Below are 15,135 nucleotides of genomic sequence, written 5' to 3' on the forward strand. Positions count from 1 at the left end.
ATCTTAGCCTGCTGGACACACTTTCCTCATTCCTGAAGAAGGGCTCATGCCCGAAACGTAGATTCTCCTGCTCCTTGGATGCTGCCTGACCTGCTGCGCTTTTCCAGCAACACATTTTCAGCTCAGACATGAAAGTTCTACTCGATTGGTGGAATAGAGGAGGCCACAATAACAGATGATGCCACCAGGGTCAGTGCAATCTCCTTGTTCGGGAAAAATGCCCAGCCATGAAGGAAGAAGGTCAATGGCGTCCACTTTGTTTTCACACATTCATAGAATCCCCTATGGTGTGGAAGCAGGCCATTTAGCCCATTGAGTCCATACCAACCCTCCCACGAACTGTGTTACTTTCCCAAGTGCGCCACGATGAAGGTGTTCTTACCATGCCCAAACTTTGACTCCTTGTTGGCAATACATTCTGCATTCCCCACTAGCTCAGATACTGACTCCCTCGGAGGGTACATGAGCTAGACTAGAATCAGGAGCACATTCTTCAGAGCACATCACTGCCACATCTCTGCAGCTGGTCAGGGAAGAAACAGCTGAGCTCATTATTTCCAGAGGACTGATCAAGCTCCTGCTTCGCCCCAGGTAAGAGCTTCCCCTGAGCGTACACAGAGCCGTGTGTTCAGACAATGACTTTATCAAAGTGAACTGAAGATGGCTGCCTGCTTACAAAGTGTGTGCCCATTGGTAAAGGTCACCCTAATGATGGCAGATTTGGACAGATATTTTGACCACCTTTTAGTCTGAACACGGTTTTCCCCATAGTGCCCAGAATTGCCAACTTCATTAAAATACACAAGCAGTCACACCAGCAGTTGGCAGGTATGTCCAAGGTTCTGGGCAAACTGACTCAAAGGTTGGAGGCCTCCACCATTGCCAATAGGTGTACCATCTAGCTGCCTCATTGGACAGGTTGGCAGCTGCCATGGAGAGCTAGGTCAAGCCCTCTCAGCGTCTGTTGGAGATACACACACAGAAATGCCCTCTGTCACTCTAGCACTAATGGCAAGGTGACAAGGGGTAAGGGTCCTTAAACTCTTTCCAGGTGCCTCTTCCTTACAAGGGGACAGGGTATTGTCAGTAGGTACCCAGCTGAAGGATGAACCATGTACAGGCCCCAATGATGTCTCCTCTGAGGCGAACAGGCCTTTCATCTCCACCCTTCCTACCATCCTCAGCCCTGTGGGAGTTCATGCCGAGGAAGGTGCATGCCTGGCTCCTCTAACCTCAAATGCCTCCAGATTTGCCCAACAAAAACTCCAAGAACAACGGGCTCCACTGTTGGGCAGGCTCCCTTTAGCCCAGCTCCCCTTCTGACACTGCCCTGAGGTAGTGGAAGGGAAAGGGGAAGGCACATAGATTTGCTCAGAGTCACTTAATTATAAATACAATTTTCACCTTTTAAATAAGTGATCACTTTTCATCCTCAATGCCTGTCGAACTCTAACTACAAGGTACAGAAATTATCTAAGGTATGAAGAAATAGTTCCTGTGCCATGTGGACACTATGAGATCTTAGAAGGTGATTACTACTTTAGCAACAAGGGGGAGTCTTTTCAGGCCACAATTCATTGCTTGTGTGTGCATTAATCAGTGCATTGTAGTAATGTGACAATCCCTTTTGCAGAATCACAGAACTGTTACAATGCAGATGAAGGCCATTCTGCCCATTTTGTGGGTGCCACCTCTTCAAAAGATCATCTCAGCTAGTGCCATTCTCCTGACTATTCCTTAATGTTCCTTTTCAAAGGAACTGTTCAATTCCTTGTGAAAGCCTGATTGTTATTTGATTTATTGATATTGCATGTGCTGAGATACAGTGGAAAGTATTATTTTGCATGCTATCTAGACAAATCTTTCCTTACAAAAGTACATCAGGGTAATAGAACATAAGCAGAGTATGGTGCTACAGATTCAGAGAAGGTGCAGAGAAAGGTCAACTCAACTATCTAAGAATTTGTAAGGAGATTTCAGTTATCTGTAAGAATAATAGGGTGGTTATGGTAGGGGATTTTGACTTTCCAAGCATAGACTAGGAGTGCCATAGTGTTAAGGGTTTAGATGGAGAGGAATTTGTTAAGTGTGTACAAGAAAAGTTACTGATTCAGTATGCGAATGTACCTACTAGAGAAGATGCAAAACTTCAACTGCTCTTGGGAAATAAAGCAGGGCAGGTGACTGAGGTGTCAGTGGGGGAGCACTTTGGGGCCAGCGACCTTAATTCTATTTGTTTTATCATAGTGATGGAAAAGGATAGACCAGATCTAAAAGTTGCAGTTGTAAATTGGAGGAAGGCTAATTTTGATGGTATGAGGCAAGAACTTTCAAAAGCTAATGGGGGCAGATATTGGCAGGTGAAAGGGTGGCTGGAAAATGGGAAGCCTTCACAAATGAGATAAGAGTCCAGAGACAGTAGGGTGAAAGGAAAGGCTGGTATGTGTGGGGAACGCTGGATGACTAGAGAAATTGAGGGTTTCGTTAGGAAAAAGAAGGAAGCATATGTCAGGTATAGACAGCAGAGATCGAATGAATCCTTAGAAGAGTATAATGGCAGGAGGAGTAAACTTACGTGGGAAATCAGGAGGGCAAAAAGGGGACATGAGATAGCTTTGGTAAATAGGGTTAAGAAGAATCCAAAGGGATTTTATAAATATATTAAGGACAAAAGGGTAACTAGGGAGAGAATAGGGTCCCTCAAAGATCAGTAAGGCAGCCTATGCGTGGAGCCACAGGAGATGGGGAGATACTAAACAAGTATTTTGCGTCAGTATTTACAGTGGAGAAGGACATGGAAGATATAGAATGTGGGGAAATAGATGGTGACATCTTGCAAAATGTCCATATTACAGAGGAGGAGGTGTTGGATGTCATGAAATGCATAAAAGTGGATAAATCCCCAAAACCTGATCAGGTGTACTCTAGAATTCTGTGAGAAGCTAGGGAAGTGATTGCTAGGCCATTGCTGAGATATTTGGATCATCGATAGTCACAGGGATGCCAGACGACTGGAGGTTGGCTAATGTGGTACCACTATTTAAGAAACATGGTAAGGAAAAGCCAGGGAACTATAGACGAGTGAGCCTGACATCGATGGTGGGCAAGTTGTTGGAGGGAATCCTGAGGGACAGGATTTATATGTATTTGGAAAAGCAAGGACTGATTAGGGATAGTCAGCATGGCTGTGTGCATGGAAAATCATGTCTCACGAACTTGCTTGAGTTTTTTGAAGATGTAACAAAGAGCATTGATGAGGGCAGAGTGGTGGACGTGATCTATATGGACTTCAGTAAGGCATTCGACAAGGTTCCCCATGGTAGACTGATCAGCAAGGTTAGATTAGATCTCATGGAATACAGGGAGAATTAGCCATTTGGAAACAGAACTGGCTCGAAGGTAGAAGACAGGGGAGGGGAGTGGCGGTGGAGGGTTGCTTTTCAGTCTGGAGGCCTGTGACCAGTGGAGTGCCACCAGGATCAGTGCTGGGTCTATTACTTTGCGTTATTTATATAAGTGGTTTGGATGTGAATATAGGAGGTATAGTTCGTAAGTTTGCAGATGACACCAAAATTGGAGGTGTAGGGACAGCAAAGCAGGTTACCTCAGAGTATAATGGGATCTCAGTCAGTTGGGCCAATGGGCTGATGAGTGGCAGATAGAGTTTAATTTTGCTAAATGCGAGGTGCTGCATTTTGGAAAAGCAAATCAGAGCAGGATTTATACACTTAATGGTATGGTCCTGGGGAGTGTTGCTCAACAAAGAGACCTTAGAGTGCAGGTTCATAGTTCTTTGAAAGTGGAGTCATAGGTAGATAGGATAGTGAAGAAGGCATTTGGTATTCTTTCCTTTATTGGTCAGAGTATTGAGTACAGGTGTTAGGAGGTCATGTTGGGGCTGTACAGGATGTTGGTTAGGCCACATTAGGAATATTGCATGCAATTCTGGTCTCCTTCCTATCGGAAAGATGTGAAACTTGAAAGGGTTCAGAAAAGATTTACAAGGATGTTGCCAGGATTGGAGGATTTGAGCTTTAGGGAGAGGCTTAATAGGTTGGGGCTGTTTTCCCTGGAGTTTCAGAGGTTGAAGGGTGATCTTCTGGAGGTATATAAAATTATGAGGGGCATGGATAGGATAAATAGACAAAGTCTTTTCCCTGGGGTGGGAGAGTCTAAAAATAGATGGCACAGCTTTAAGGTGAGAGGGGAAAGATATAAAAGGGACATAAGGGGCAACTTTTTCATGCAGAGGGTGGTGAATGTATGGAATGAGCTGCCAGAGGAAGTGATGGAGGTTGGTACAATTGCAGCATTTAAAAGACATCTGGATGGGTATATGAATAGGTAGGGTTTAGAAGTGCTGACAAATGGGACAAGATTAGGTTAGGATATCTGGTCAGCATGGATGAGTTGGACTAAAGGGACTGTTTCGTGATGCACATCTCGACAACTCGATGACTCTAAGTACATTTAAAAGTCTGATAACAACGGGGAAGAAGTTGTTCTTGAATTTGTTTTCAAACTTTTGTCTCTTCTGCTTGATTGGAAGAGGGTGGAAGAGAAGGGTCTTTGATCATGTTGGCTATTTTCCAAGGCAGCGGGAAGTGTAGATGGAGTCAATGGAAGGAAGGCTTATGTTTGTGACGGACTGGGCTGTGTTCACAACTCTCTGTAACTTCTTGTGGTCTTGGGCAGAAAAGTTGCCATACCAAGCTTGAGATAACAGGATATGATCATTTCCGTGGTGCAACTATAAAAGTTGGTAAGGGCATTGTGAACATGTCTGATTTCCTTAGCCTTCCAAGGAATTAGAAGCGTTGGTGTGCTTTCTTGACTGCAGCGTCGAAATGGATGGACCAGGACAGATTGTTGGTGATATTCACTCCTCGGAACGTGATGCTCTCGACCATCTCCACATCAGCATCATTGATACAGACAGGGGTGTGTCCTCCATTCCACTCCCTGAAGTCAATGACCAGCTTCTTCATTTTGCTGACATTAAGGGAGAGGTTAAACTGCCTCCACTGTGTGAAATTGCATCAAAAACGTCAAAACATCCGACCTGACTTTACACTGTATAGTTGATCCAGCCTCAGTGGTCAGGTTCTTGAGTCCATATTAATCTCTATGTGGGAATAGCAGCAATTTTGATTTGCCAGCAATTTTGAAATGGTGCCATGTTTCACAAGGGAAGTGATGATTCTAATAAACATAAACAGAAGGAACTGGGGAAACCCAACAGGTCTTGCAACACAGAATCCCTACAGCATGGAAGCAGGCCATTTGGCCCATCAATACCACACCGACCCTCTGAAAAGCATCCCACTGTTTTGAGTCCAGTGAATTCTGCTTCTCTCTTCACAGATGCTGCCACATCTGCTGAGTTTGTACAGCATTCTGGGACCATTTGTGGCTGACAAGGGGTTGGTTACATTACAGCTGATATTAATTACCGATTCTCCCAGACTGAGTTTTACCCATTCCCTCTGTCTGTCCAGTTGCTATTTTCTCTTTCTGGCTGCAGTTCTACCTATCGTTTACTCCTCTCTCCTCCATTTTCAGCTATATATCAATCTTTAACTAGCTACAATCGGTTCTGATGAAGGGTCATTGGAGCCGAAAACATTAACTTTACCTTCTCTCCACAGATGCTGATGAGTTTCTGGTTTTGTTTCAGATCTCCAGCACCTGCAGTTATTTGGGTTTTTTTGTTTGTACAACATTCTCTGTTTTTATAAAAGAAAACAACCTTGGATGCTAAAGATCTGAAACAAAAACAGAAATTGCTGGAGAGACTCAGCAGATCTGGCACATCTGTGGAGAGAGAAAGCAGAGTTAACATTTCAAGTCCAGTGAACTCTGCTTCCTTGTCCACTGATGCTACCAGATCTGCTGAGTTTCTGCACTAATTTCTGTTTTTGTTATTATACTTCTGAATGGACCTCTCAAATTTTAAATTTAATGTTGATCTGGCTCTTTGTGCATCTTCTCTGCAGCCATAACATTGTATTCCTCGCTCTGTCCTACTACCCTTTTATACACTTTGTATCATGTGATCTGCCTGTGTTGCATGCAAAATAAAACTTTTCACTGTACTTAAATACGTGACAATAATAAATCAAACCAAAAACAATTTCAGCTTTATAAACCAAAAGAACTGCGAATGCTGTAAATCAGAATCAAGAACAGAAATTGCTGGAAGAGCTCAGCAGGTCTGGCAGCATCTATGGAGAGAAATCAGAGTTAACGTTTCCGGTCCGACGACCCTTCCTCAGACTGACTGTGGTTTGAAATCAACAAATATTTTGATGAAGAGTCATCTAGACTTGAAACGTTGGATTGCTCTGTCTCTGTGGATGCTGTCTGACCCACCTTGATCTCCAACATTTGTTGTTTTCAGTCCAGATTCCAGTATCTGCGGTAATTTGCTCCTATGATTCTGCTTTTGCTTGGTTCCGATCGGTTGATTGACTGATTTATTTATTGTCACTTGTATCAATTTATCAGTGGAAAACTTTGTTTACAAGCAGCACAGGCAGACCATAGTAAGCAAGGATGTACAGAACAAAAGATTTAGACGGAGGCATACAGGTAACATTGCACAGGGCGAACAAGAGACGTCAATGTTAGCAAGGTCAGCATTAGAGTCAGAGAGTTATAGAGATGTACAGCAGAGAAACACACCCTTCAGTCCAACTCGTCCATGCCGACCAGATATCCTAACCTAATCTAATTCCAGTACTTGGCCCATATCCCTCTAAATCTTTCCTATTCATATAGCTATCAAATGCTTTTTAAATGCTGTAATTTTATCAGCCTCCACCACTTCCTCTGACAGCTCATTCCATACCCACTCCACCCTCTGTGTGAAAAAGTTGCCCCTGATATATCTTTCCGCTGTCACCCTAAACCTATATTTCATGGTCGAGAGTCAATAATCTAAGATCTCCAGCATCTGCAGTTCTCTGTTTTATTCCTTTTTTTTTGCTGTTGTGTTGTTGCATACAGTTTTAGGGACATGAAATGAGCTAAAGACCACACTGGTGTTGTATAAGTGTTTGTCTACGAGTGTGTGCTCTCTCAGGCTCACTTAGCTGCAGTAACGCGGTTCTCCGCTGTACGGCGGGCGGGCGCTGTCGCAGGAGGACCGGCTGGCCGGGCAGGCAGGCAATGGCCGCCCTGGAGTCGTTGCTGGATGAGGTTGCCCTCGAAGGGCTGGACGGGATCACCGTTTCCACCCTGTGGTTCCGGCTCGACAACCGCGTCCCCACCTTCCCGCTGCACCTGGATCCGGCCACCAAGCAGTTCGTGTGGGAGGCCCTCGCCGCCTGCCCGGAGTTCACCTTCTACCAGCTGCCCCAGGAGAGGCCGCCCCTGGTCTACCATGACAGGTGGGGGGTGGGGGGGTAAGATGATGGGGGTGAGGGGGGGAAAAGTAGGAAGAATCAGAGAATCCCTAGTGGAAACAGGTCATTTTAGCTGAACAAACCCACACTGACCCTCTGAAGAGTAACCCACTCATTCCCCCTGCCCTATTACTCTACACTTCCCCTGTCTAATGTACCAAGCCACTTATCCCTGGACACTACAGGCAACTTATCACAGCCAATTCACCTAACACTGTGGGAGGAAACCATTGCAGACGCATTCCGCCCGAGGCTGGGATCGAACCTGGGTCCCTGGGGATGTGAGGCAGCAGTGCTAACCACTAAGCCACTGTGAAGATGGGGGACTGTGTACAGAAGACAAAGGGGAGAAAATGGGGTTGGGGAGGTGAAGGGAAGCGTGGAGAAAAGAAGATAGAGGGAGGGTTGAGTCGGTGGAGGTGAGTGTGAGATGTGGGAGGGAGTGAGGGTGTGATGGGGGGGGAAAAAGTAGTTGGGGAGAGGGAGGGAAGATGGAAGGTTTGGAGACAAAGGGCTAGAAGGACAAGGGAGAGGGAAGATGGGAGGTAGAGTAATGAGTTGGGCAGGAAGTATCTGCAGTCCTTATTTTCTCCAGGTAGAGTAATGAGTTGGGCAGGAAGAGGATGGGAAGGGAAAGTAGGGGAGGAGCAGAGAGTTGTAGATGTTCCATCGTTGAATATGTTGAAGATGGAATAGACAGCCTTGCAATCCAGTGATGGCAAAAGCTGGGAATGCTCACTCTGGAGGTGTTTGGGTGATAGTGGAGAGCTGTGAGTGGTTGTGCTGCAGGATGGTGGGGAAGTGAGTCAAGTCAAATCTTTTACATCAACTTGTATTTAAGTGGATGGCATGGTGGCTCAGTGGTTAGCACTGCTGCCTCACAACAGTAGGAGCCTGGTTTCAATCCCAGCTTTGGGTGACTGTCTGTATGGAGTTTGTGCATTCTTGCTGTGTCTCCTAGTGCTCTAGTTTCTTCCCACAGTCTATAAGTGTGTAGGTCAGGTGAATTGGCTATGCTAAATTGCCCATAGTGTTAGGTGCATTAGTCAGGGGTAAATGTAGGGGGTTGGATTATTCTTTGTAGGATCAGTGTGGACCTGTTGGACCAAATGGCCTATTTCCATACTGTAGGGAATCTAATCTAATCAACTGAGAGAGCTGACGGAAGTCCAATTTAATGTCTCATCAGAAATACTGTCTCTGGTGCAATTTTGATGAAAGGAGAAATTTCCTGATCCTGGGGCCATCAGTGATACTGACACAGCCAGAATTAGAAGAGCACAGACATCTCAGTGTTGGAAAGCTGGATAAGATTAGACAAGGGGAGGAGTAAGTTTTTTTTAATGGATTGAAAGCAAGGCTGTGATTTTGAAAATTGTGATATTGCCGCACCTGAGACTCCGTGTTGGAATTTTTTTGTTTCCTGGTCAGTCGATCTTGAGTTCCAACCCTGCTCCAGAAATGTGAGCACATCATCTGGGTTGACATCTAGTGCAGCAGTGAGGCATCATTGCACTTAAGAGTTTCCATATTTCAGATTGAGAATCAAGACCCTGTCCTCCCAGGTGGATGTGACAGTTTCCACAGCACCAAAGAGAGTAAGGAACCTCTCTGTTTCGGCAAATTCTGGGCCGTTGTTTTCATGTGGTCCTCCAGGAACAATCTTAAACAGTTAAAGCAGTGAATTGTTTAATTCTTCTTGCGTTTAACGTCCACTTGTCACAGTACAGTGTTCAGTGCGCAATAACGTTGAGCGCAGTATGAGCTGGAGTGAGCTGCTGTACTAAGAATTTTTTTCACTTTATTAATTCATTGAATGAGGTGTCGCTGGCTAGGTGGCATTATTGCCCAGAGTGTGAACCACATTGCTGTGGGTCTGGAGCTACACCAGGTAAGGATGGCAGTTTCCTTCTCTAAAGGACATTAGTGAACCAGATGGGTTTTTCTAATAATCAACAATGGATTCATGATTTTCATTACACTCTTAATTCCAGATTTTTAAGAAATTGAATTCAAGTTCCACCTTCTGCCATGGTAGGATTTGAACCAAGGGCCCCAGAACATCACCTGGGTTTCTAGATTAATAGTCCAGTGATAATACCACTAAGCCATTGCCTTTTTCCATTCTCCCCTGCCCCCCCTTAAAGTAATAGCATTACTTTATGGAACACGTTTACATTTGTTCAATTATGAACTTACTGAAATAGAAAACAATGATGAAAAGCTAAAATAAAAGTACTAAATATGTTGTTTCAAAATAAATCCGAACTGATCACATATTGTTTGTCTATATTGTGTGTTACAGTCCTTTTTGTTCTAAACTAGGATTATAAAGCTTCAAGATTCAAAACTTTAATCTTCTGTGTTCAATTTGTTATTCAATGAAATGAATATTTTGCTTTCTAAATGTAATATTCACTCATGAAGAATGCACACTCTAATTTGTAAGTATGATTGTTTTGATCAGTACCTTGTATGTTCAACTGCATTTTAATCTTTTTATGTTTTGTTCCTGATAAGATATGAAGAAATTGATCCAGAGACAGGAATTCAAGAGACGCGGAGGGATCCTACACCTAGAGATGATATCTATCCAGTTTGCATTATTTCTGACAATAAAGATGGAATTCAGGGTTCCTGTCAACATTTTCACAAGCGAAAAGATGTAACTGCAGATATAAGGACTCATCAGTTTATACCAAGGTGCACATTGGATGAAGCTATAAACAGGTGAGCTATGAAAGCTTATCTCAAATTCAAAGTTTTCTTTGTTGTTCAGCAGGATGCTGTTGGTCTGTTTGCTGAGCTGGTAGGTTTGTTGGCAGATGTTCCATCCCCTTTCTTGATGACATCATCAGTGCTGTGTTGCCTTGTGTGAAGCGCTGCTGTATTGTTTCACTTTGAATTGATGTGGTTCTGTTTGAGCTGTTTCTGGTTGGTGCCAGTTCCGATTTTTCCATTGCAGTGGATTGTATATTGGGTTTAGGTCAATGTGTTTGTTAATAGAGTCTGAGGAGGAGGAGGACTGTGCTTCCAGGAATTTCCTTGCTGTTCTTTGTTTGGCCTGTCCTAGTATCATGTTGTCCCAGTCAAACTCATGGTTCTTGTAGTCTGTGTGTGTGGATACCAGGGAGAGTTGGTTGTGTCGCTTAGTTGCTGGCTGGGTTCATGAATGTGGGTTACTAGCTATCTGCCTGTTTGTCCTACATAGTGCTTAGTGCGCCTAGTGCATATCGCATCCTTTATTCTGGTGAGCTGCTGCCTGAGTGTGGTTGTCAGTTTGTGTGCTGTCAAGTCCCTAGACATTGGAGCAGTCTAGCTGTCAGTTTTGAAATGTTTTTAATGTATGGGAGAGTAGACAATGTGTTGGGGCATGTCTTGTCTTGGCGCTGCTTGTTCACTAGGCTTCTGCGGATGAAGCTATAGGGTATCTGTTTTTAGCAAAGACTTGGTATGGGTGTTTTTCTTCCCTTCTTCACAGTTTCGGGCTGCTACTGTGTATTTCTGCTCTTTTGAACATGGTCCTAATGCAGCTTCTTTTGTGGGTGTTGGGGTGGTTGTTATTGTAGTTTAGGATCTGATCAGTATGTGCGGTCTTTCTGTACACTTTTGCTGTGCATTCACCATCCTGTGTCCTTGTAACTGTTACATCTAGAAATGGGAGTTGGTCGTTGTCCTCCTCGCTAGTAAATTTGATCCTGGAAATGCTGTTGATCTTCTGGCGTGTGTTCTTGATTTTAGCTCTTTTGATTAATGCAAAAATGTCATCAAAAGTCTCTCTCTGGCAAGGCCAGCATTTATTGTCATGCCCTAACTAGACTAGAACTGAAAGGCTTGCTTGGCCATTTCAGAGATGCTTGTGAGTTAACCACATTGCTGAGGCCCTGGAGTCACATGTTGGTTATCCTTCTGTATAGAGGATGAGTGAACCGGATGGCTTTTGATAATTGGCGATATTTCTGTCGGCCATTATTTCTGAGATGAGTTTTACATTACGTTTTAATTGAATTTAAATTCCAGCTTCTATGGTGGAATTTGAACCAACCTGTTCAGAACAGTGTAGGAGCAAATTACTGCAGCTGCTGGGACCCATATTGAAAACAACAAATGCTGTAGATCACAGTGGGTCAGACAGCATCCATGGTGAGATAAAAACAATGACTGCAGATGCTGGAAACCAGATCTGGATTAGTGATGCTGGAAGAGCACAGCAGTTCAGGCAGCATCCAAGGAGCAGCGAAATCGATGTTTCGGGCAAAAGCCCTTCATCAGGAATAAAGGCAGTGAGCCTGAAGCATGGAGAGATAAGCTAGAGGAGGGTGGGGGTGGGGAGAAAGTAGCATAGAGTATGATAGGTCTGTGGGGGAGGGGATGAAGGTGATAGGTCAGGGAGGAGAGGGTGGAGTGGATAGATGGAAAAGGAGATAGGCAGGTAGGACAAGTCCGGACAAGTCATGGTGACAGTTACTGAGCTGGAAGTTTAGAACTAGGGTGAGGTGGGGGAAGGGGAAATGAGGAAACTGTTGAAGTCCACATTGATGCCCTGGGGTTGAAGTGTTCCGAGGCGGAAGATGAGGCATTCTTCCTCCAGGCGTCTGGTGGTGAGGGAGCGGTGGTGAAGGAGACCCAGGGCCTCCATGTCCTCGACAGAGTGGGAGGGGGAGTTGAAATGTTGGGCCACGGGGCGGTGTGGTTGATTGGTGCGGGTGTCCCGGAGATGTTCCCTAAAGCGCTTTCTAGGAGGCGTCCAGTCTCCCCAATGTAGAGGAGACCACATCGGGAGCAACGGATACAATAAATGATATTAGTGGATGTGCAAGTAAAACTTTGATGGATGTGGAAGGCTCCTTTAGGGCCTTGGATAGAGGTGAGGGAGGAGGTGTGGGCGCAGGTTTTACAGTTCCTGTGGTGGCAGGGGAAAGTGCCAGAATGGGAGGATGGGTCGTAGGGGGGTGTGGACCTGACCAGGTAGTCACGGAGGGAACGGTCATTGCGGAAGGCAGAAAGGGATGGGGAGGGAAATATATCCCTGGTGGTGGGGTCTCTTTGGAGGTGGCGGAAATGTCGGCGGATGATTTGGTTTATGCAAAAGTTGGTAGGGTGGAAGGTGAGCACCAGGGGCGTTCTGTCCTTGTTACGGTCGGAGGGGTGGGGTCTGAGAACGGAGTTGCAGGACGTGGACGAGGTGCATTGGAGGGCATCTTTAACCACGTGGGAAGGGAATTTGCGGTCTCGAAAGAAGGAGGCCATCTGGTGTGTTCTGTGGTGGAACTGGTCCTCCTGGGAGCAGATACGGTGGAGGTGGAGGAATTGGGAATATGGGATGGCATTTTTGCAAGAGGTAGGGTGGGAAGAGGTGTAATCCAGGTAGCTATGGGAGTCGGTGGGTTTGTAAAAAATGTCAGTGTCAAGTCGGTCGTCATTAATAGAGATGGAGAGGTCCAGGAAGGGGAGGGAGGTGTCAGAGATGGTCCAGGTAAATTTAAGGTCAGGGTGGAATGTGTTAGTGAAGTTGATGAATTGCTCAACCTCCTCACGGGAGCACGAGGTGGCGCCAATGCAGTCATCAATGTAGCGGAGGAAGAGGTGGGGAGTGGTGCCGGTGTAATTACGGAAGATCAACTGCTCTACGTAGCCAACAAAGAGACAGGCATAGCTGGGGCCCATACGTGTGCTCATGGCTACACCTTTGGTCTGGAGGAAGTGGGAGGATTCGAAGGAGAAATTGTTAAGGGTGAGGACCAGTTCGGCCAAACGAATGAGAGTGTCAGTGGAAGGGTACTGTTGGGGACGTCTGGAGAGGAAAAAATGGAGGGCTTGGAGGCCCTGGTCATGGTGGATGGAGGTGTAGAGGGATTGGATATCCATGGTGAAGATGAGGCGTTGGGGGCCGGGGAAACGGAAGTCTTGGAGGAGGTGGAGGGCGTGGGTGGTGTCTCGAACGTATATGGGGAGGTCCTGGACTAGGGGGGATAGGACAGTGTTGAGGTAGGTAGAGGTGAGCCTGGACTTTATTGCTGATGAAGGGCTTTTGCCCGAAATGTTGATTTCGCTGCTCCTTGGATGCTGCCTGAACTGCTGTGCTCTTCCACCACCACTAATCCATGGAGAGATACCAAGCTAATGTTTCGAGTATAGATGACTCTTCATTGGAGCTGAAGTGAAGTGTGTGGCCCGCACAGCATTTATCCTATAGTTTGGATGGGGGAGGAAGGGGGTGTAGCGTGCTGGTGGAGAAAGGATTTTGCTAGTTCAGATTAAGTGATTGGAACGGCAAAACAGTGGTGTGTTTCCTGTCAGACTTGCAAGGACAGACAGTCCCCCTGGGTTGGGTGGTTGGGAGAGAGGACATGAGAACAACCTAAAAGAGAGGGAAGAAATGGTTCACAATTTAAAGGTGGTTGAACTCCATATTAAGTTCAGAGGGCTGTAAAGTGCCTCGTCTGAAGATGAGATGTTGTACCAGTTTGCGCTGAAATTCACTGGAATACTGCAACATGCCGAGGACAGATAAGTGGCCATGCATATAGGATGCTGTCCTCAGCATGCTGCAGTGTTCCAGTGAATCACAGCGCAAACTGGAAGAATAATACCGCATCTTCAGACGAGGCACTTTACAGCCTTCTGAACTTAATATGGAGTTCAACACCTTCAAATTGTGAATCATTTCTTCCCTCTCTTTTTTTTAGCTCATTGTCATGTCCTCTCTACCCTCCCCTGATTGGTGGGTGGCACAGTGGTTAGCACTGCTGCCTCACAGCGCCAGAGACCCGGGTTCAATTCCTGTCTCAGGCGACTGACTGTGTGGAGTTTGCACATTCTCCCCGTGTCTGCGTGGGGGTGCTCTGGTTTCCTCCCACAGTCCAAAAATGTGCAGGTTAGGTGAATTGGCCACGCTAAATTGCCTGTAGTGTTAGATGTAGGGGTAAATGTAGGGGAAGGGGTATGGGTGGGTGCGCTTCGGCGGGTCGGTGTGGACTTCTTGGGCCGAAGGGCCTGTTTCCACACTGTAAGTAATCTAATCCCCCGGGGACTTCTGTCCTTTCGGGTCTGATTGGAGACACACCATTGTCCTGCCATTCTCATATTCTGAACTATCGACATCTTTTCTCCACCCAACACAACCATAGCCACCCCCTCCCCCTCCCCAACTATAGGATAAATGCTGTCCCCTGCACACTTCATTTCAGCTCTGATGAAGAGTTATCTAGACTCAAAATGTTAGCTTGCCCTCTCTCCATGGATGCTACCTGATCCACTGTGATCTCCACCATTGATTTTCACATCTCTTCAGAGCATTACCTGGGGCCTCTGGATTACTAATGGCATTCTTGTGGCCAGGTTACAAAAAGTTTACTCCCTGAAATTCCATCCCATCTTACGACTGTTTTATCTAATAGATAAAGCTAATAAAGCTGGCAGCTGGTTTTAAAAGTACATTTTAACACATGGGTCACATTGCTTTTGTGAATTGGTGTTTTAGGAAATAGGGAGAGATAGGGCATTGACAGATGTGAAAATAGGAGAGCTTGAAATTTGACCCATTAACCTGGAGGGGTCAATAACTGGCTGGGGATGAAGTGTTTTGTAGTCACCGTCCATCTCTAAACTGGTCCCTTGCTGTCCCCAAGGCAAGGCATAGACAAGGAAGGAAGCCAAGGATTCCTTTGGAGATTCCAGAGGTGGTATCGTGGAGCTGGATGAAAATAGCTGATGTCGGTTATGATCT

At 45.6% G+C, this 15,135-nt stretch overlaps 1 protein-coding gene across 1 annotated transcript in view; it reads left to right on the top strand.

The window, feature by feature from the left end:
- Window positions 1-7,134: 7,134 nt before the first annotated feature.
- Window positions 7,135-15,135, top strand: part of LOC140464627 (general transcription factor 3C polypeptide 1) — a 67,342-nt gene continuing 59,341 nt past the window's right edge. The window contains exons 1-2 of the mRNA XM_072559948.1: window positions 7,135-7,391; window positions 9,927-10,136. Of these exons, the coding sequence (XP_072416049.1) occupies window positions 7,171-7,391; window positions 9,927-10,136 (431 nt within the window). The 5' untranslated portion in view covers window positions 7,135-7,170. The remainder of the gene's footprint in view (window positions 7,392-9,926; window positions 10,137-15,135) is intronic.

The sequence above is a fragment of the Chiloscyllium punctatum genome, chromosome 40 (genome assembly GCF_047496795.1).
Source record: "Chiloscyllium punctatum isolate Juve2018m chromosome 40, sChiPun1.3, whole genome shotgun sequence".
NCBI classification, from domain to species: Eukaryota; Metazoa; Chordata; class Chondrichthyes; order Orectolobiformes; family Hemiscylliidae; genus Chiloscyllium; species Chiloscyllium punctatum.